This window comes from Vigna umbellata, chromosome 5 (genome assembly GCF_029865625.1).
Source record: "Vigna umbellata cultivar VRB3 chromosome 5, Vumbellata_1.0, whole genome shotgun sequence".
Taxonomy (NCBI): Eukaryota; Viridiplantae; Streptophyta; class Magnoliopsida; order Fabales; family Fabaceae; genus Vigna; species Vigna umbellata.
This window is the reverse complement of record NC_142169.1, coordinates 67418342-67439200: the sequence shown is the minus strand read 5'-3', so window position 1 is coordinate 67439200 and position 20859 is coordinate 67418342. Positions and strand designations below refer to the sequence as shown.

Below are 20859 nucleotides of genomic sequence, written 5' to 3'. Positions count from 1 at the left end.
ATAACAATATATCAAATGAAATAAACAGTTCAAATACTAACCTATAATCTATTTAATATCTTAAAAAAATTAAATTATTAAATTAAAAAAAATTATATTTATATATAAAATTTCAAACAATAACATACCAAAATTCAATTATTAAAAACATACTTATCTGTATCCTTTGTTTATTAAAGACATACTTATCTGTATATTTTGTATTATAATAGCTATATGTAAAAGTTTGGACATCATAACCAACCCTCTCTGGCTGGGTCCGCAATTGCATGAAGAAGACATAAAATGGGATTGTAAGAAAAATGTGAATTTATTATTAATGAAGAATTCAAAAAGTGGAGTTGAAGTTAGATGTGATTGAATTGCCAATGGTTTTATGGCATGCCAATTCTTTTAGACGTCACTCATACCTCCAAATTCTAAGGACTCGATTTCTTAATTACTTCTTCAAATTTAATTATTAAATTAACCTTTATTTCTTATCAAGCTTAATTATCTAAACAAACTTCACTCAATCTCTACAACTCATAAGTTTATTTTTTTGTCACTATATATATTATTTTAGAATAAACTATGTGTAGTTTATTTTTACTGAATATAAGTACATTTAAAAAACAAATATGTTATTCTAATATATAAATTGTTTCTCTAAAATAAGTTTATCTATATTTCTTATTACTAGATGAGTGTATTACAATAATTTTCAGATGTTATATTCATAAAATTAAGAACACAGAAATTTTCATAAAAGAAATTAATTAACTTATAAATAATTTTGATATTGTTTTAAGCCTTAAATTTCAAACATTAAGAATTCAAACCTCTTTCTTGTTTCTATACTATTTCGTATACTCAACTCCTTTGTGTACGTAGGGGCCCATTTCTCCGTAGGTCCCAATCATTACACGTTCTCCTATATTCCACGCAACCCGTTGCCCATGTATTATAATGCTATCAAGACTGTCAGTTAAGTTAAAATATTTAATTTTTACAATATTATAAATCAATGTTTCATTTTTTTATTTTTTTTTACTTTGGAAAGGTATGGTTTGTTGTGACAATGTTTCTAATATAATTTAGGCTTAATTACCTACTTAGTCCCCATGTTCGGAGGTAATTTGCTGTTTAGTACCCGGTTTTAAAAATGTAGGCATTTGATACCTATGTTTTGAAATTTGTATCAATTGAATCCTACCCACATAACCGCTCGTCCACAAATCACATACACAGTCAGAAAAACGTTAGATTTATAACGGCGTTAAGTGGGTAGGATTCAATTGATACAAATTTCAAAACATAGGTATCAAATGCCTACATTTTTAAAACCGGGTACTAAACAGCAAATTACCTCTGAACATGGGGACTAAGTAGGTAATTAAGCCTATAATTTATTTTCAAAAAGTCACATTGTACTACAAATCATCTTAATTATGTAATTTATAGAAAAAAATGACTCAGTGCTTCTCGTTTCATATATCGCATCCAAGTCTTGTTCAATAAGAAGATAAAAAAATAAAATAAAATTCAAGCATCTTAAAAATATATAATTTAAATTGTATAAACTACATATTTTAGTGTTTGTCTTTGATAAAAAAAAAGATAAATAAGGATCTATAATACCTTAAAGAACGCATCCTTAATAAGAAAAAAATTAAAGTTAGTAAAGGTGAATTCAATGTAATAAAAGCGTTTAGTTTAAAACTTCTGATCATTAAGCAAAACAAGTTCTTAAAAATACCGTTCATCTCACCGTATATAAACATATCCAATTCTTACATTTACATTTATAAGGACTAAGTTATTTGTAATATAATATCTGAAACATTGTAAATACTTTATAAGCATTAATCTAGTATTTATTGCCAGTAACTATATTTCTCTTATATTTAGAAAGTTAACCATGGTATTTTGAGAGAAGAGTTAAAAAAAAAACTACTTTAGTTATTGAATCTGAGTAGATATGGTAAAATTATGTTTTTAAGAATAAAATGCTGTTTTATTAAACTTGCGTATAGACAAATTTTTGGTGATCTTTTATTTTTTTTAAGTTGATTTTTACTCTTTCTCTTAATAATTTTTTATAGAAAATTTATAAAATTACTTTTAAGAAGCACAGTTTAATTTATTCTTATAATTTTATAACATGTTTTTATAATTACAAATAAATAAAAGATGTATAATAAAGTGTATTGTGTTATCTTACTACTAATCATTTTTCTTAATAATTTGTAAACATTGTCACGTGATAATTTGTTATATATATATATATATATATATATATATATATATATATATATATATATATATATATATATATATATATATATATATATATATATATATATATATATATATATATATATATATATATATATATTCGAGAAGTATGAATAACTTAAAAGGATTAAAATATTTTTGAAATGTTAGTTTATAGTAGAAGAGTATTTATGTGTTGATGATTTTTTTTTCAAAGAAACTTATCAAAGAAATATAATATTAATAAAAATTATATTAACTATTATATTATCATATACTAAGTATATAATAATATTTTTTTTATCCAGTCCAATAAAAATATTAAAAAGTATTGTTTAACCCCCTCTATTGAATCTCTCTAACCTAAAATATCAAAGCCTACATCTTTTGGAAGAATATATTTAAAACAAATATTATTTTAATGATAATATAAATTCATCGTGTTGACGTGGATATTATAAATACAATCAGTATTTTTTAAAGAATATTCAATATCCTTATCATATCCAATAATCCTACATAATTTAAGAATGAATATCTAAGATAGTTTAAATAGGTTTTAAAACAATAAATTTATAAATTTTCTCTTTAATATATTATTTATTTTTTCTATTTTTATTTAATGTTTGATTTAAACTTACATTTTGTTCAATTCCTAACAGTTATATACCTTGATAAATTTTTAATAAAAATAAATTTGAACCAAATTAAATAAAAGCTTAACCATGGTAAAATTAAACACCTTAGTTAATAATTTACATTAAGCCTCTAATCTAAGCTTGATCGGAATGAACTCTAAACTCCTTAAATAGCAATGGCATTGTAAAATCAACTATACACAATAGTCTTGCATTTTAATTGAAAAAACACCAAGAGGTTAAAGGGGCAAAATACTCCATTCATCTTCTTTAGATGACATTTGGCTTTTCGTTCATCGAAGGGTATATATAAGCAAAACAAACATACTTTATATCCAGAAGTGGATCCCTTCCATACATTTTAAATAAATAAAAAAAAAGTCACGAATGACATTAAATTAATATAAGTTTAACTTTTATACCAAATACAGACTTTATAATTCAATATCATTACAATCAAACTAAAATAAAAATGACAAACACAAGTAAAGAGAATTCAAGAAAATTTTCTATTCTCAACAATTAAAGTGAAGCCACTCAAGAGAAAAAGAATATAAACCACAAACTAATTGACAAAGGATACAAAAAATGGTAAAAAGTTTGCAATTCAAATAATGGCAAACTAATAACAACAAATGCACACAAGAAAAGAGAAGAGGAGGCACATGCACAAAAGAACAAATGAACAATGATAAAAAAAATAACACAAAGGACAAATTGACAACATACACAAATAAAGGGAAGACATCAATGGATAGTTATAGTGTCTTTGGGGGAAGAGATTGGTGGCCGATGAATTCAAAAACTGCATTCTTGTCTGTTAGTTAGTTACTTGGTTCCTATTACTACAACTTTTTAAGTGACATGCAAATTTCTTGCACTTCAACACTCTTTTTTCTAGTTCTGAGGTTCTGGTTTCTGCCATCGTACACACCTACTTCTCTCCTTACAGCCCTTCACTCGTAGGTTAAAATTTTTTTTTATAATAAATTATATGTCATTATTTTATTGATTTATATATTTAAAATATATTAATCATAAATTATCACAGGTTATTGTAAAATAATTATGAAAAGAAAGTTGATAAAAAAACATTTTCCACTTTAATTATACTTTAGTTTCAGATAATACTGAATCAGGAATTCATGCCATTAATAATAGTAAATGATTTTTTATACAATATAGTATAATAAATAAATCTTACCTTTTGTATCATGTACTTATCTGTATCTATCCTTTCCTCTCTCCATGTTCGGGCAAATTATTTTGGCAAATTTAGCAGTTTTTATGGTAAAATAATTGTTTGCTGATGTGTATAACAAAATATTAATTTCTCATGTAATCTTTTTGGCAAATACTCCATTATTAGTTAATTCTTTTTAAAAATTCTAAATTTCAGTAAATTTTCAGTTCATACTTTAGATTCTCTTGATTTGTACTTTTCTAACAATAACCATGCATTGGAAATTGAAATAACAATGACTAAAATTTATAAAATATTTTTCCGAAATTTGAATTGTATAATTTTTTTTAACAGTTATTTTCTAAAGAAAAACATTTCAATAATTTTTCTCTCCTTGGCCTTCGTACATATACAATTTTATATGTGAACGTTGTTTTTTTTTTTTGCTAATATTCTTATCCAAATTCAATTAATATATAATTATAGATATAATTAACTATAATTAATTTTACGTTTGCTACTGTTATTAAATATGTGGATACAAAGTAGTAACCTTCTGTTTCCTTTGTTTCGTCTACTTGTCCAATTATTCTAATAATTCAATTGCACTGAAAATTCTTTCTCTCACTGTTTTTTTCCCCAGTTCCTTTCTTCACTTAACCCTGCTCCTATTTTATTTCCCACTTAGAAAAAATCATTTTTGTTCTTTAACCAATCTATGAAGAAAGCCACGCAGGTTTAACTGGCGTGGGTCTGTTTGAAACATATCGGAGTTGAATTTGTTTGTGGAATTTAATATTTGGAGGTAAAACCCATCGCTTTGCGGCTATTTTGGGGCTTGGTTTTCTTGGAGAGTGAGGTCATCCATCTCAGAGGTGGCAGTCCCAGTTTCCTCTATTTTAAATTGATTATTTCTTAAAATATCTTCTCGAATCAGGAAATGGGTCATTGGAAGATATAAATTTTCCACCATCCATTTGATCACATTGTTCATCCTCTGTAATTCATAAAGGGAGCGTTTTTAGGTGGGGTTCGTACAGTGGCATTGTTTGGGAGTGAACTAACTGTCGATGGATCAAAACAGAAGCGAAGAAAGAGGTGAGATACTGGGTCCGGTTCATGAAGGGGTAGATGGGAATTTGAGTCATTTGGTTGAAGGGGTAGTTATTGATGCAGTAGACGGGAACAACTTGGGTGGCAGAGTTGGTACAAGAGGAGAAGCTGGAACTTCAAGAGAGGTGCGTAAGGATTTGGGATCTGAAAAGGAGCTAAAGGAGGAGCTTGAGGAAGTTAAGGATCAGGACAAGCATGGTCAAGAAAATATCAGTGATAATAAATTGCCTGGGGTTGATCAGGGAACTAGTTATAAACCAAACCATTTGGTTAATCAGGAAGTGATTGAAACTGTGGTTGTGATCGAGTCTTTTGAGACTGACTATGTCAATGAGAATAATAGAAAGTTGGAAGCAGAAGTTAATGAATCGGGGTTGAACTTTACATCCATGAAAGTACCGGAAGGGGCGTCTGAAACTGATAAAAGTTCATGTGTGATTGATATAAAATGCAGCAGCCGCAAAAGGTTTTCTGAGAATTCTGAAGGTGAACAGATTTGTAGGATTTGCCATCTGGCTTCTGTGCAGCCATCAGATGAAAATGAAGCAACTGTTGGCCCTGCTGCTAGTAGTGCTACGTGTTCAGATTTGATTCAGCTTGGTTGTGCATGTAAAGATGAGCTAGGCATTGCACATGTTCATTGTGCTGAGGCGTGGTTCAAGCTTAAGGGGAACAGGTATATATTTTTTCCAAATACCAATTTTGATTCCAGGTTGTAGAAAAACAATAACATCAGCACTTTTTTAGCTTTTGATTTCCTAAATATGTTGGGGTTCATAGGTTTCCTTTTACATGCTTATCAAATTTGGCATAATTTCTGGAAGCAAATATTCGTCTTGCCCTTTTCGTGGGTTAATGTTTGTGCGTGCCGCAGTACCTTGGTAACAAGGAAAATTAATAATTTCAGCAGTAGTATGCTGAAGGTTTTATCTTTCTTGTGTTACCATGACTTGTCTTTTGAAATCTTGAGGTCTTTGGCATCCTTATACGTGTGTTGATTGTGTTCGTTGATTAGAACTTGACTTTCCAATACCATTATTAGCATTTCTTGAAATTCTTTCCGGATCATACCAGGGCTTAGCTTAGTGTAGTGCTATTTGCTTTCGGTTGGTATTTCTTAGAAAGTGTGTTAAGCGTAATTCAATCTCACATAATTAAATAATAAGGGGAAGTTTGTTACCACTTATATAAACTGTAACGTAATATCTATTGTAGTCACACATAGCTATGCAGTGCATATCAGTAGCCATGAACCAATTTGGAGTTCCTATCGTTAATGGATTTCTATAAAGGGGTGAGTTGGACAAATTTGTCTAGACAGCCGGTGGATTTCCACCTTTAGGTAATAATTGGTTAGAGATAAACACGATTAGCAAATTGCTTCTAGTGGTTGTAACTTGAGGTTAAATAATATCGTTTGCAAATTAGCAAGTTATTGCATTTGATCGTGATATTCGTGTCCATGTCCTTGATATTTGAAAAGAAAGTCCTCTTGTAACTGTCTTGGTGAAGATTCTTTGGGATCTGATGTTTCTCAGTTCAGATGACATATGGGGCATGCTCTAGAAAAGTAAGTTTATACTTATATCACCACCACAAAATGAATCTTCATAATTTTTTTCAGATATCATGGGCTCATGTTCGTCAATTTTCCCGGAACAGAACTGTGAACTGCTTTTTCATTGAATAATTTTTAGGTTCCTTTTTTCTAAATCAGTTTTATTGCCTGTGACCGAATATGGAGATTGGTCCCATGTCAAGTGAAAACCAATTTGTTAAAATCTAGTTTAACTGATCATTGTCAATCCTAATTCTTGTATCATATATAAACGACTTGTTTGGGCCAACGGCTACATTGAGCACTTGTTCAATAAGAGCTTATCACTTGCAAACTTATTCATTAATAGAGAAGACTTAGAGAGAAGAGCTTATTTAATCAATTTCTCAATGAATTCTATTGTATAGTGCTAAATTTGAAGATGGTCCCTTGCAAGTGAGCGTCTTTTGTTATATAATCTATTATGAAATAAATAATTGATATTGGGTAGCTTTTATAATGACAGGTTATGTGAAATATGTAGTGAGACTGCAACAAATGTTTCGGGTGTTAGTAATTATGAATTTATGGAAAAGTGGAATGAAAGAAGGTTCATGGAAGACGGTGGCAACTCATCCCGCAGGTTTGGTGGATGCTGGCGAGGACAACCATTTTGTAACTTCTTGATGGCATGCCTGGTAATAGCATTTGTTCTGCCATGGTTTTTTCGTGTAAATGTGTTCTAGCTGGTGAATCAATTCTTCATTCTCACTAAATATGGTGCGTGGATTTCTGGCATACATGGTATGATGCATCATCACATTTTAATGGGATGTTAATGCTTAATCACATGTCCTAGCTGACATAGGGTTTGTGCCATGAAGATGAGAAACTTCCATGTGAAGAAATTACCAGCTCAAGTTCCATTTTTTTGGAGAGGGTGTTGTTCTGAGGTATATATATTACACACACAAACACAGTATTTTACATTTGGGGGCAATACATCTTATTTGTAAAGATTTTGCTGCAAAACAACACTCAAGTTAAAGTTCTTTCCCCCTTTTCACTTGTTTCATTTCTTTCTGTTTCTTTTCTTTCTTTTGTTTTGGATTTATTTGGCTGTGTCATCCTCTAGTGTAGTTTCAAGTAATAATCAAGTTTTGGATGATGAAATATGTGCTTATAAATGATCTTGATTCTCAAGTATATAACTTTTTTTTAAAAAAAAATAATTCTGAGTCTTCTTCCTAATTATTGTAATGACTATAATGCTGTTCCCTTTAAAAATCAATGGTATTTAGACTGAGAAATTCAGAGAAAGTTACGCGAGCAGATGGTGAAAAATGTTTAAATTATAATCATTTGATACATCTGGGAAGAAGAGAATAAGAAAAAATAAATAAAAAAAGACATTGACTAGGAGAAAAAAAAATTATACAATACATGTTTTATTTATGCTGTTCTGATTTTTATTTTTATTTTCTTTTTAAGTGTTGAAAATATACTCTGAGTTGTACATTTTGATATCTCAAATAACTGAAGTTTGAAATCAATTGCTGAAAATGAAACTTATCAATAATTATTAGTGTCATGTATATCCAAATAAATGTCATAATTTTATCAAATTTGTCTAGTCAATTATAACATGTGTCTTTATCAATTTCTGGGTCATTAAAAACAAAAATCTGTGTATAAGACCTGGAAATCAATTTTAGTGGTTGTAAGCTATTAGACAAAATATCACGTAACATCTTTCATATCTTACATAACTTTTAAATAAATCCATTACATTTCTGCAATTTTTCTTGCTTTTTGTTTTCTTTTTGAAATCCTTTTTATTTATTTTTTTTAAAACATTTTTAGTCATTTAAATCGCTTTTCTATTAACATTCTTGCAATTTGTTTTCCTTTTCAAATTGTGGAACTGAACTTTACTTTAAACTGCATTTTGTCCTTCAGACTTTTTTTTTCAAGTCAAGTATTTAAATCAGGCAGTTTTTTCTTTCAACCCCCGTACATTTTTTTGTTCATTCCATACAAAAAGACTTTTCATTATTTTTTTAAAATTGTACAATTCAAAAGTCAAAAATATTTTTTTATAATAATTTGCAAGCTATGTTTTACTTTTAAAATACATAATCTAAAAATCACTTTTTTCTTAAACTTTTAAATTATAATATGGAAATTTAAAAGTAACTTTTAAATTACATAATCTAGTAATCAATAATGATTAAGAAAAAAATTCAAAAAATATTTAATTTATGAATTACAAAATGTTACAATTATTTTTTACTTATGAATTATACAACTAGAAAATCTCTATTTAAGAAAAAAGAAATAATCTCTAAATTTCTCAAACCAGAAATATTTTTAATTTTCAAATTGTAAAATGGGACTTTTTTAGTATGAAGATGCAGAGAAAAACATATAAAGGTAGAGGAAGAAGCAACCTTAAATTAATGCTTCTAGTTCCCAGTAATTGATATTTGCTTATGTTTACATTTTAAGCAATTAACATTGATTTTGTGTTATTCTTTTCCATATAATAATGATTATTAAAATTAAAATAATAATAATAATAAGATGTACTTTTTAAAAATTAAAATATTAATATTTTAATTTTAAAGAGTTATTTGACACTTTTTTTAATTTCAGACGCCCAAATTCATAAAAATTTTAAAGTTTTTTTATTTTTTTTCAGTCTGGGTTACAATAGAGATGATAGAGAAAATGATTATATATATATATATATATATATATATATATATATATATATATATATATATATATTTTGAGTTAATACATTTTAACAATGTATACCGAATTTTAGTAGACAAAAACATCCTTGTATATTATGGATTCTAAGTTTTATGGTTAAAGATATTTGAATAATTTTCATTCTCAAAATTAAAGAAAAAAAAAACCCAAATCCTTACTCACCTCCCTCATTCCTCTCAACCATTTCTCTTTCGTCTCTCTCACTCCAACATTTTCTCTGTCATCCCTACTGTTGAAAAAAATCAGAAACATTCATCTAACCATAATTCATTTGTTTCCACTTTAATAACAAAATAATAAAAAATGAACAGAGCAAGAACAACAAATTGCGGTGTTGCGGATTGCTTTTAATTAACTTATAACTCTTTTCGGATTCAAATATAAGAAAAAGATGAAAACAACTAAGATAAAAAAGAAGAATTCGAAAAATGATGAAATATTTTGTTCCAATTTAATTGAATCTAGTACAAAAGAAATAATACAAAAAAAATACATGGATTTGGAATTATATTTTGTTTCAAATTGCTAGTATTTTAGTTTCTTTTAAGTATTTTTTATGATATTGTTGCTCCCAACCTATCTATGAATCTAAGAAATAGCGAAAATTCTTGATTTCTCTCGATATCTCTCTCAATTCGAAAATCCAGGATTTGAATTGATGTCCTTTCATCGAATCCTCCTAATTGCATTAATTTATCCGAAATATTTCACTTCAATTGGAATTGTGTGGGTGAGAGAGAGTATGGAGACAAGAAAGAAACAAATTAGATAAAGTGAGGAAGGTGGATTAGGGTTAGTCGAGTGTTTATGATTTTCTCAGTTGGGGCTACAGTAGGATGACAGAGAAAATGTTGGAGTGAAAGAGACGAAAGAAAAAGGATTGAGAAGAATGAGGGAGGTGAGTAAGAGTTTGGGAGTTTCCTGCTTTTTTTTTTTAGAATGAAAATTATTCAAATACCTTGGACCTTAAAACTTAGAATTCATAGTATAATATCAGGGTATTTTTGTCTACTAAAACCCAGTACATAGTACTAAAATCTACCAATTAAAAAAAGAGCTTACGGAAGTTAGCAAACTCCATTTATATATATATATATATATATATATATATATATATATATATATATATATATATATATATATATATATATATATATAATATTTTAGGGTTGTTAATTAAATAAGAGTATTTTTTAGTTGGTACATTTTAGCAAAGTGTACAAAGTTTTAATGAAAAAAAAATCCCCATTCAAAGAAAAACATACTTTAAACCCAATGGTATTTTAATAATTTTAATATTTGATTTAAAATAAAAGTTAGTTATTTACAATCCATGACATAATAATTACCTTTTATTCTTTTATTTTAAAAAAACCCTAAACCCTAAACCTTAAACTCTAAACCATAAACCATAAACCCTAAACTATAAACCCTAAACACTAAACCATAAACCCTAAACTATAAACCCTAAACCATAAACCCTAAACCCTAAACCATAAACCATAAACCCTAAACACTAACATCATGATTGTTGCCACGTAGTTATTTATCATCCATGATTGCTGTCACGTGTATTAGTAGTTATTACCTTTTATTATATATTTTTTAAAAGGTAGTTGGTTTTCAAAATAAAAAATAAAATAAAAGGTAGTTTTTTTTAAAACAAAAAATAATAACTAATAAGGATGATAAATAACTAACTTTTATTTTTTTATTTTAAATTAAATATAAAATTATTAAAATACAGTTTAAAGTATGTTTATATATATATATATATATGGGGTTTGCTAATCCGGGTACGCTTATTTTTTACTTGGTACATTTTAGCAATGTGTATCAGATTTTAGTAGATAAAAATATCCTTATATATCATGGATTCTAAGTTTTAAGGTTAAAGGTATTTTAATAATTTTCATTCTCAAAACTTAAAAAAAAAAAACCCCCGAAACCCTTACTCACATCATTCCTCTCAATCATTTCTCTTTCATCTTTCTCACTCCAACCTCTCTGTCATCCCTACTGTAGCTCCAATTCAAAAAATCAGAAACACTTGCCTTTAAAAAATTTGTCTTTGTAAAGAGTTGAGTCATTGACATATTCACCTTCAAACAAAGGTTCATTCAAGATCTCTTTAATTTCACCATCTTCACTAACTTCTCTAATTTCATCATCTGCATATGTTGAATCATCATCTCTAAAAAAATCCTTCAGGCCAATTACCAATTCTTTTGGATACAAAAATTATGAAATGAAAACTCATTATAAAGTCATTTTTTGTAAGAAATTGTTTAACGACTAGTGTTTCTGATTTTTTTCCAGGCCAATTACCAATTCCTTTGATATCATTATGCTTGTGAAAATTAAATAAAATTAGATAAGACAAAAATTATAAAATAAAAACTCATTATAAAATCATTTTTTGTAAGAAATTGTTTAACAGCGAGTATTTCTGATTTTTTTCAGGTCAATTACGAATTCCTTTACTCGTGAAAATTGGATAAAATTATAAAATGAAAACTCATTATAAAATCATTTTTTTGTAAGATTATTTAACGGCAAGTGTTTCTGTTAGAAATATTATATCTTTTATCTTTATCTTTTATCTTTATCTTTTATCTTTATCTTTTATCTTTATCTTTTATCTTTCAGTTAGTTTGTTATTATTTCTTATTTGTATTTTGGGCTTAGCCCATATTTTTTCAATTATAAATAGAAAACCCTACGTGTGTTTAACACAAGGGAGATTAATCTCATATATAATTTTCACTATATTTAACATGATATCAGAGCAGGTTTTCTGATCTCTTCCGGTGGTCTTTGCTGTCTGCCGGCGGTCGGCCGTCATGGCCGCCGGCAGCCCCTAAATTCTTAAATCTCAGCACCCAGAACCAAAGAGAGAAGTCTCTTGGGAACCACTGCCTCCTCTGAACCAGTCTCCGCTCAATCGATCGCCACTGTCTGCTGCCACCGACCATATGTCGCCGGCCACCGTCATAGTTCCGACCGGTGACTAGTGGATCTGGACCGTCTCTTCAAGGGCGACCTAACCCTGGCCGTCGCCGTCTTTGTCTCGTTTGCATGCGCTGTCACGCGCCTCCACTCTCCGGAAGTAGATCTCGAACGCGTGTTCATCATGCGCCGCCTTCTCGGCGTCGGTATCAAACTGCGCCGCTGCCAGTCATCTCACCGAACCTCCCTCTCTCTGTTCAAACCTTCCAGAGCAGCCATTGCTGCCATCGACGTCTGTCTTCTTCTCGCCGCATGCTTCCGCATCTTCGGACCTCCTTCTTCTTTCTGCGTTTTTTTGTGCTTCCTCACTGTTGTAGAGGGTTTCGCCTCTGAGTTGCTGTTCTTGTCTTGTTCTTCCTTTCTTATTGTATCTGCCGCACAGATCTGCTGCGTTTATTGCCTCCTTCTCCGCTGCTCTTCTTCATCCACTTCTGAAGTTGAAGTGTTTATTGTCTCCTTCTCCGCTGTTCTCCTTCATCCACTTCTGAAGTTGAAGTGTTTATTGCCTCCTTCTCCGCTGCTCTTCTTCATCCACTTCTGAAGTTGAAGTGTTTATTGCCTCCTTCTACGCTGCTCTCCTTCACCCACTTCTGAAGTTGAAGTGTTTATTACCTCCTTCTCCGCTGCTCTCCTTCACCCACTTTTGAAGTTGAAGTGTTTATTGCCTCCTTCTCCGCTGCTCTCCTTCATCCACTTCTGAAGTTGAAGTGTTTATTGCCTCCTTCTCCGCTGCTCTCCGCTGCTCTCCGCTGCTCTCCGCTGCTCTCCTTCGTCCACTTTTGAGGTTGAAGTGTTTATTGCCTCCTTCTCCACTGCTCTCCTTCATCCACTTTTGAAGTTGAAGTTTCACAAACTGCTGTTTGTTCATTGACATGTGATAACCCATCTCTGTTTGCCTCACATTCTTGAAAATAGAAAACCCTACGTGTGTTTAACACAAGGAAGATTAATCCCATATATAATTTTCACTATATTTAACCGTTTCTGATTTTTTTTTTTAATTGGGGATTCAATAGGGAAGACAGAGAAAAGATTAGAGTGAGAAAAATGAAAGAGAAAGCGGTAGGAAACCATATATATATATATATATATATATATATATATATATATATATATATATATATATATATAAATTGATAGATGATATATAGGAGTAGCAGGAGCGAAGAGCCATGTTGACAATGGTGAAAATCATAACCAACTTCAGCAGCTGCTCAACTTATAACTGTCATACAAATGAAGCAAATTATCCCAGACCTCTGAAAGGTTTCATCTTCTTCAGACATTCTTTAAGAAAATGTTTATTATTTTCAAATTTGGACGTTCCTCGTAGTACTAGGGTGGGTGTCTCTTTCATGTTGGATGAAAACGCCAAAATTAGCAAATTCTGCGAGGTGGGTGATCTTCGGAATGCCATGGAATTGCTCAAAATGTCCCAAAATTCCGAGCTTGACTTGAACACTTACGCTTCTATCTTGCAGCTTTGTGCTGAAAGTAGGCGTCTGCAAGAGGGTAAGATGGTTCATTCAATTATCTCCTCCAATGGAATACCAATTGAAGGGGTTTTGGGTCCAAAACTAGTGTTCATGTATGTGAGTTGTGGAGACTTAAGAGAAGGGAGACGTATATTCGATCATACTCTCAGTGATAACAAGGTTTTTCTGTGGAATCTTATGATGTCTGAATACGCAAAGATTGGTGATTATCGCGAAAGTATATATCTTTTTAGGAAAATGCAGAAACTTGGCATTACAGGGAATTCTTATACGTTTTCATGCATCTTAAAGTGTTTTGCTACTGTGGGAAGGGTAGAGGAGTGTAAAAGAATACATGGGTATATTTATAAACTAGGCTTTGGTTCTCATAATACTGTTGTTAACTCCTTAATTGCAACTTATTTCAAAAGTGGAGGAGTTGACAGTGCACACAAGTTGTTTGATGAATTGAGTGATAGAGATGTTGTGTCCTGGAATTCGATGATAAGTGGCTGCGTGATGAATGGTTTTTCCCACACTGCACTTGATTTTTTCATTCAGATGCTTATTTTAAGGGTTGGTGTGGATTTGGCTACCTTGGTTAATGTTCTTGTAGCTTGCGCAAATGCTGGTAGTCTTTCATTTGGGAGAGCAGTTCATGGTCTTGGAGTGAAAGCTTGTTTTGGCAGGGAGGGTAGGTTTAACAATACCTTATTAGACATGTACTCAAAATGTGGTAATTTAAATGAAGCAATTCAAGTTTTTGGGAAAATGGGTCAAAAAACTGTTGTCTCTTGGACTTCATTAATTTCTGCTTATGTAAGAGAAGGTCTATATGATGATGCAATAAGATTATTCTATGAAATGGAATGCAAAGGCATTAGTCCAGATGTTTATTCTATGACTAGTGTCCTTCATGCATGCGCTCATAGCAATTCACTGGATAAAGGCAGAGATCTACACAATTACTTTAGAAAGAAAAACGTGACCTTGAGTTTGCCGGTGTGTAATGCTCTCATGGATATGTATGCAAAATGTGGAAGCATGGAAGAAGCTTATTTAGTTTTCTCTCAAATTCCAACTAAGGACATTGTCTCATGGAATATCATGATTGGTGGTTATTCAAAAAACTCTCTCCCTAATGAGGCTCTTAAACTTTTTTCTGAGATGCAAGAAGAATCAAGACCTGACGGCTTTACAATGGCTTGTGTTCTTCCAGCTTGTGGGAGCCTTGCTGCTCTTGACGTAGGCAGAGGGATTCATGGGTGGATATTGAGAAATGGGTATTCATCAGATTTGCATGTAGTCAATGCACTCATGGACATGTATGTAAAATGTGGGTCACTAATTCATGCACAGTTGCTCTTCGATATGATATCTGAGAAGGATTTGATCTCTTGGACTGTAATGATTACTGGGTATGGCATGCATGGGTTGGGAAATGAAGCAGTTGCCACTTTTCAGAAGATGAGGATTGTAGGTATTAAGCCTGATGAGGTTACCTTCACTTCCATACTCTATGCCTGTAGTCATTCTGGATTACTGAACGAGGGATGGGAATTTTTTAATGCCATGAGTGAATGCAACATTGAGCCCAAGTTAGAGCACTATGCTTGCATGGTAGATCTCCTTGCCCGCACTGGAAATCTATCTAAGGCGTACAACTTCGTTGAGACAATGCCAATTAAACCAGATGCTACAGTTTGGGGTGCCTTGCTTTGTGGGTGTAGGATCCATCATGATGTGGAGCTAGCAGAAAAAGTGGCGGAGCATGTTTTTGAGCTAGAGCCTTACAACACAGGATATTATGTTCTTCTGGCCAACGTCTATGCAGAGGCAGAAAAGTGGGAAGAAGTAAAGAAGTTACGCGAGAGGATTAGTAAGCTGGGACTAAAAAAGAGCCCTGGCTGTAGTTGGATAGAGGTCCAAGGAAAAAGTACCACCTTTGTTTCTGCAGATTCTGCACATCCTCAAGCCAAAACTATAGTCTCATTGCTGAATAATTTGAGAATAAAGATGAAAAGTGAAGGTTATTCTCCAAAGATGAGGTATGCGTTGATTAATGCAGACGAGACGGAGAAGGAAGCGGCTTTGTGTGGGCACAGTGAGAAGTTAGCTGTGGCTTTTGGTATATTAAATTTGTCCCCTGGAAGGACTATTAGGGTCGCCAAGAACTTACGAGTATGTGGTGACTGTCATGAGATGGTGAAGTTCATGTCCAAGACAACCAGAAGGGAGATTATCCTGAGAGATTCAAATCGGTTTCACCATTTCAAGGATGGCTTCTGTTCTTGCGGAGATTTCTGGTAAATACAATGAGGAAATTCAGTAGAGGGGAAATCATAATGATGCCATGTCAATTTACCCCTTTCACGATTAAATCTTATGCCAATCACGGTATCTGATTTGACATGGCACATTCATTGGCAAAGATAGTCAATGACAAAGCATAAGATGGATCAAGGATAGTCATAAATGCTGAATCAGAGGTTTGCAGTTCAAGTTTGACAGTCAAGAGAGGCAATTTACGCAGTTGATTTCTATTTGAAAATACTAAATTTGTCAATCACTGATAAACCATCCAAATTGTTGATATGGATTTGATTTGGAACCAAATAACTGAGGGGATCAAGTAGAGCTGCAGTATGTTTTCATGGAAAATAGATTATGAGGATGTTGGGATATGGGGGAACTGGAAGATCTCAGCTTCCTTGAGATTGGAATCTATGTGTGATTTCTGTCAATGTTAACTTTTGTTGTCTCTCAAGAAGGGAATCAAACCAAGACTGACCATACAAATGATATTGTATTTCTCTGTAGTTGAATGCTACTTCGATGCAAAATCTTCTCCCTTACACATCTGATGCAATTGTGAATTTCTGGATTCAAATTAGTTGCTCAAAAGGGTAAGTTGCGTAGCTTGTTAATATTCACATTAGGAGCAGCGAGGCATTATCAGTTTAGTCATGAATATTGTTAATACACTGTTAACTTTTTTTATTTACTGATTTTGGTTAACTATGGTCTATATATACTACCATATTCATTCTCATGACCTAATCAGACAAATAATGTGTCTGTCTCAAACATAAACTTTTGAATATGGCTTGTTCTATCTTCTTTCTTTCCCTCAGAAGTCCTTGGACTACACAGATATTTCCCATTGAGGCTTCGCCGCAATAATAAATAGTTATCAGGCATCCAAGATGAACAAATAATAACTATGGTTATATAAACTAAAAGATAAACCAATGAAACTGTGATCTCAAATACATACATCTGTCAATTCAACCTAATGTTCATTTAATCAAACGAATGAATCAGGAATGCGAAATGGGTGATGCTTTTACCTGTATATAAGATGGGGCAGTCCTGTCCTCAAGTGGGAACATGTTTTTGTCTTCATACATAATGACTAGCTAAGTTATATTGCTGTTGGATATTGACAATCACGTCCATCACCATCTCGCATGTAACCTTTTGTTTTCCATGAAAAAATAAAGGTAATAAATAAAGGAACTACGTGAGTGCTGCCAAAAGATTAAACGAAATCATTATATTTTCAAAGCTATCTAGCAGTACAAGATAAGCTGGTGACCTTCTTATATAATTACCCAATTTTTTTGAAGATTGTAATTCCGAAAACAAAGCTGCTATGCTTATGTATTTGGATAATTCATGGTAGCTATGACAACTAATAACCAACTACCTAACAGTAGCACTGACTACAAAACTCAACCAGAGTCAGACATCACCAATCATACATTTATCATTAACAGTGGCTTATATTAATTGTGGTTAATGACGCCGTGGCTTTTTTTCCTTACCAATTCGAGCTTACGTGAATTTCTGCAACAGCTCAAAGCTAATCTCGAAATAGATGATATATGAACCAAATTGGTTACCTTAGATCCATACTATGCATGTCAATACTAGTTACCAGACGTCAGATATTCTCATATATAACATAAATGAGTAAATTGTTAGATGAGTTAGTATTTTCACCTCTTTTTCTCGTAAAATACATCAATCATTAGAGCTATAAATGTGAGCTTGTCATGTAAAATACATCAATAGAAAATTAATTTTTCTCATTATCTGGTTTTTATCTTCATGTGATGAATGATTTATATTGAGAATAATTCAAATATGAGTTAAAAAATATATATATTGGCATGTTTACACTTTGTTTGCGTGCAGTTGTCCCTGCGGACATTATAATGTTGAAATATTTTGTATGAAACCTGGAGGATCAAAGGGGAAGAACCTAGAAATTCACGTGTATGAACGAATGAATATGCATAATAGGCTTGTACATTTTGAGAGTAGAAATATACGTATGAACAGTTAACAATAATTATTTAGAAAAAAATATTTTGATATAGCTTTTTTTATAATATTTGATACAGCATATATATACGTGTATTTTTTTAATAATTTATTATTTATTTATTATTATACTGGTGTCGTATTAAAATATTGTTAAAAAAAACTGTATTAATGTATCGTTACTCTAATTATTTAAAAGTTACAATATCACTAAAAAAATTATATGATTTTTATTTATTGATAAGGTAAGACTTAATGGTTGATATTAAAATATTCTTTCACTTCATACTATCCTTCACATCTTTGAGAAGGATTAGAGTGTACTTTTGAAATAATATTTTTGTTACCAAATTTGAATTTATTTTGATATACGAATAGTGTAAAGGTTTTAACTTTCATTTAATAATAAAGTTTCGTGTAATTATAAAAAAACATTCATGATACAAAATAAAAATTCACTTATTTTATATCATTAAAAACGTACATAAGCCTTAAAAATAATTTGTTTTTGTAATAACCTTTTAAAATTCATATTTAAAGTAATTCCTAATTGGTCAATAAAAAAATTATAATCTTAAAGTATGTTTAACTTCTTAATACAAGTTAAAAAATGAATTTTGAAGCTTAATTTAATATTATTAAATTAATTTTAAAAATGAAATTTACACTTATCTATACATTTTAAATTAGTTTTATTATTGGTGAGTATGTAACTTCTAACTATACATTCTATTGTATTAAAGATACAGGGGTTGAGATAAAGATAAAGTCCAATGTCGAAAGTTATTTAGTATTTTAATTTTAAATAGAATTTCGATTAATAATAATGTCAAATTTTATTGTAACAAGATATAAAAATAGAAGCATGGTTAAGTGTCCTTTGTCGAAACCATATTGAAGGAAACTTCTGAATCTTCTCATTATCCAAAACTTCATTTACTTTTTAAAATCGGCATCTTGAATTAATTCTTAAATTCTATTTTCATAAGCTTTTATTTCCTTTAAATTAATCATCAAAAGGTGTATTTTTTTATACAGAGATATCATAAGCTCACACTGTATCTCAAGTAGTCTTTAACAGTGTATTATGAACAAATAAACTTTACGGAGTATTTTTTTTTCCAATGTTTTCGAAAAAAAAAACAATACCTTTTTAAACTTATTCTAGTCTCAATCATATTATAAATAATATTTCATTTATGAAATTTATAAAACAATATGTGATTAAATTATTTAGCCAAATGTATCTCTAAGTGAATATATCAAGCATTTTACAAGAAAATTGTGAAACATGATAATGTGATATAACAACGTTTTAAATTAAGAACTTAGTCTTAAATTAATATTTAGATATTAAAAATACAAAATAATATCAATAATCATATAATTTAAAATAAATAAAATCTCATGAAAATTGTCCTATGAAGAATGTTTTTTAAATATGCGGTAGTAAAATGAAAAAAGAAAAAAAAAAGTGAAGCACGTGGGGGAGGGTACCTGATAAGTGGTTAATGGGGTTGGAAAATGTTGGTAGAATATAATGGTTTCTTTGGAATTTAACGACCAATAAAGGCCCTTTTCTTTAAGATGACAAGTTGGATACAGATTGCAGGATAATAAAACAACTAAAATTATTAGGACTAATAGTCAAATCAAATCTTCTCCTTTCTATCTTTCTATCCTCCACAAAAAAGCTTGTTGCGGCTCAAACATGGCAACTTCAGTCGCTGCAACATGAATAATTCTTGAGGAAATTGACAACACAATTTCACCATCTAATTTAATGGAAGATTTTAATGCAAGTGGGACAGTATATTATATAAAACAATTTACAAACCAGACTTCACCAAACAGTTTATACTTACAACAAGCTTCTGACTTTACTTGTCAACTGGTGGACCTCACAAAAAAATTGTGTTGAAGATTGAACTCATGTAAACAGCAGAAACAAATAGTGACCGAGGACAAGGTAATGGAAAATGGATCACATCACAGCATATGATGAAACAAAAAATACAACTAAGCTCGGCATATGACGAAATACATTAGCATCACCCTAACTTATGTGCAAATCAAGACAGCTCATATCCAATGTTTAAACAGTAACACAAACCATAAATCGGACAAGAGCCAAAGCCAGAGCCAGATATCCACAATCATACAATTTCCAGTTTGCAAATAATACCACCAACCGTTATCTACTTAAGCAACTGTCCTTCTCTCCTACTCAAACTACCAAAAAATTTCTCTAGATGTGCCCACAAATAATAGAGCATCACTGTTTTAGCCACATGCAGAAGACCTTGAAATAAGTATCATACCATCCAGCTATTTTGCTAAATCTTCGAAAGTTTTTGCCTCCAACTTCTGCGTTGAATCTATGCATAATTTCAAGAATCTCGAAAGCAAATAAACACGAATTTTCCCAGCTAACGAAGTAAAAAGGCAGAAATTATTAATGCAAGAAAGAAATGAAAAGGGTGTGTAGTTACGAATCACAAGTATGAAAAACAAAGGCTTATAGCACAAGTAACACAGATC

General features: G+C 30.9%; 2 protein-coding genes across 3 annotated transcripts; both read left to right on the top strand.

The window, feature by feature from the left end:
* The first annotated feature begins 4694 nt into the window (after window positions 1–4694).
* Window positions 4695–7802, top strand: LOC124825893 (uncharacterized). Of its 2 annotated transcripts, XM_088114979.1 has the most exons (3): window positions 4695–5866; window positions 7254–7426; window positions 7507–7802. In XM_088114979.1, the coding sequence occupies exons 1-3, from the start codon at window positions 5148–5150 to the stop codon at window positions 7584–7586; spliced, it is 972 nt and encodes a 323-aa protein (XP_087971105.1). In that variant the 5' UTR covers window positions 4695–5147; the 3' UTR covers window positions 7587–7802. The 2 variants fall into 2 exon arrangements, with proteins under 2 accessions (XP_087971105.1, XP_047154579.1); XM_047298623.2 differs by having other exon boundaries at window positions 4704–5866; window positions 7254–7802.
* Window positions 7803–13683: 5881 nt separating this feature from the next.
* DOT4 (Pentatricopeptide repeat (PPR) superfamily protein) lies at window positions 13684–16808 on the top strand. The gene has a single exon (XM_047298624.2). The coding sequence runs from the start codon at window positions 13687–13689 to the stop codon at window positions 16297–16299; it is 2613 nt and encodes an 870-aa protein (XP_047154580.2). The 5' UTR covers window positions 13684–13686; the 3' UTR covers window positions 16300–16808.
* The last annotated feature ends 4051 nt before the right edge of the window (window positions 16809–20859 follow it).

What these genes read in the sequence shown, in the direction of transcription:
- LOC124825893 (XM_088114979.1), top strand. Translation starts at nt 5,148, where the DNA reads ATGGATCAAAACAGAAGCGAAGAAAGAGGTGAGATACTGGGTCCGGTT. An exon ending in TTCAAGCTTAAGGGGAACAG is followed by an intron (nt 5,867 to 7,253) that starts GTATATATTTTT and finishes TTATAATGACAG; the next exon opens with GTTATGTGAAATATGTAGTG. An exon ending in CTTCTTGATGGCATGCCTGG is followed by an intron (nt 7,427 to 7,506) that starts TAATAGCATTTG and finishes CTCACTAAATAT; the next exon opens with GGTGCGTGGATTTCTGGCAT.
- DOT4 (XM_047298624.2), top strand. Translation starts at nt 13,687, where the DNA reads ATGTTGACAATGGTGAAAATCATAACCAACTTCAGCAGCTGCTCAACT.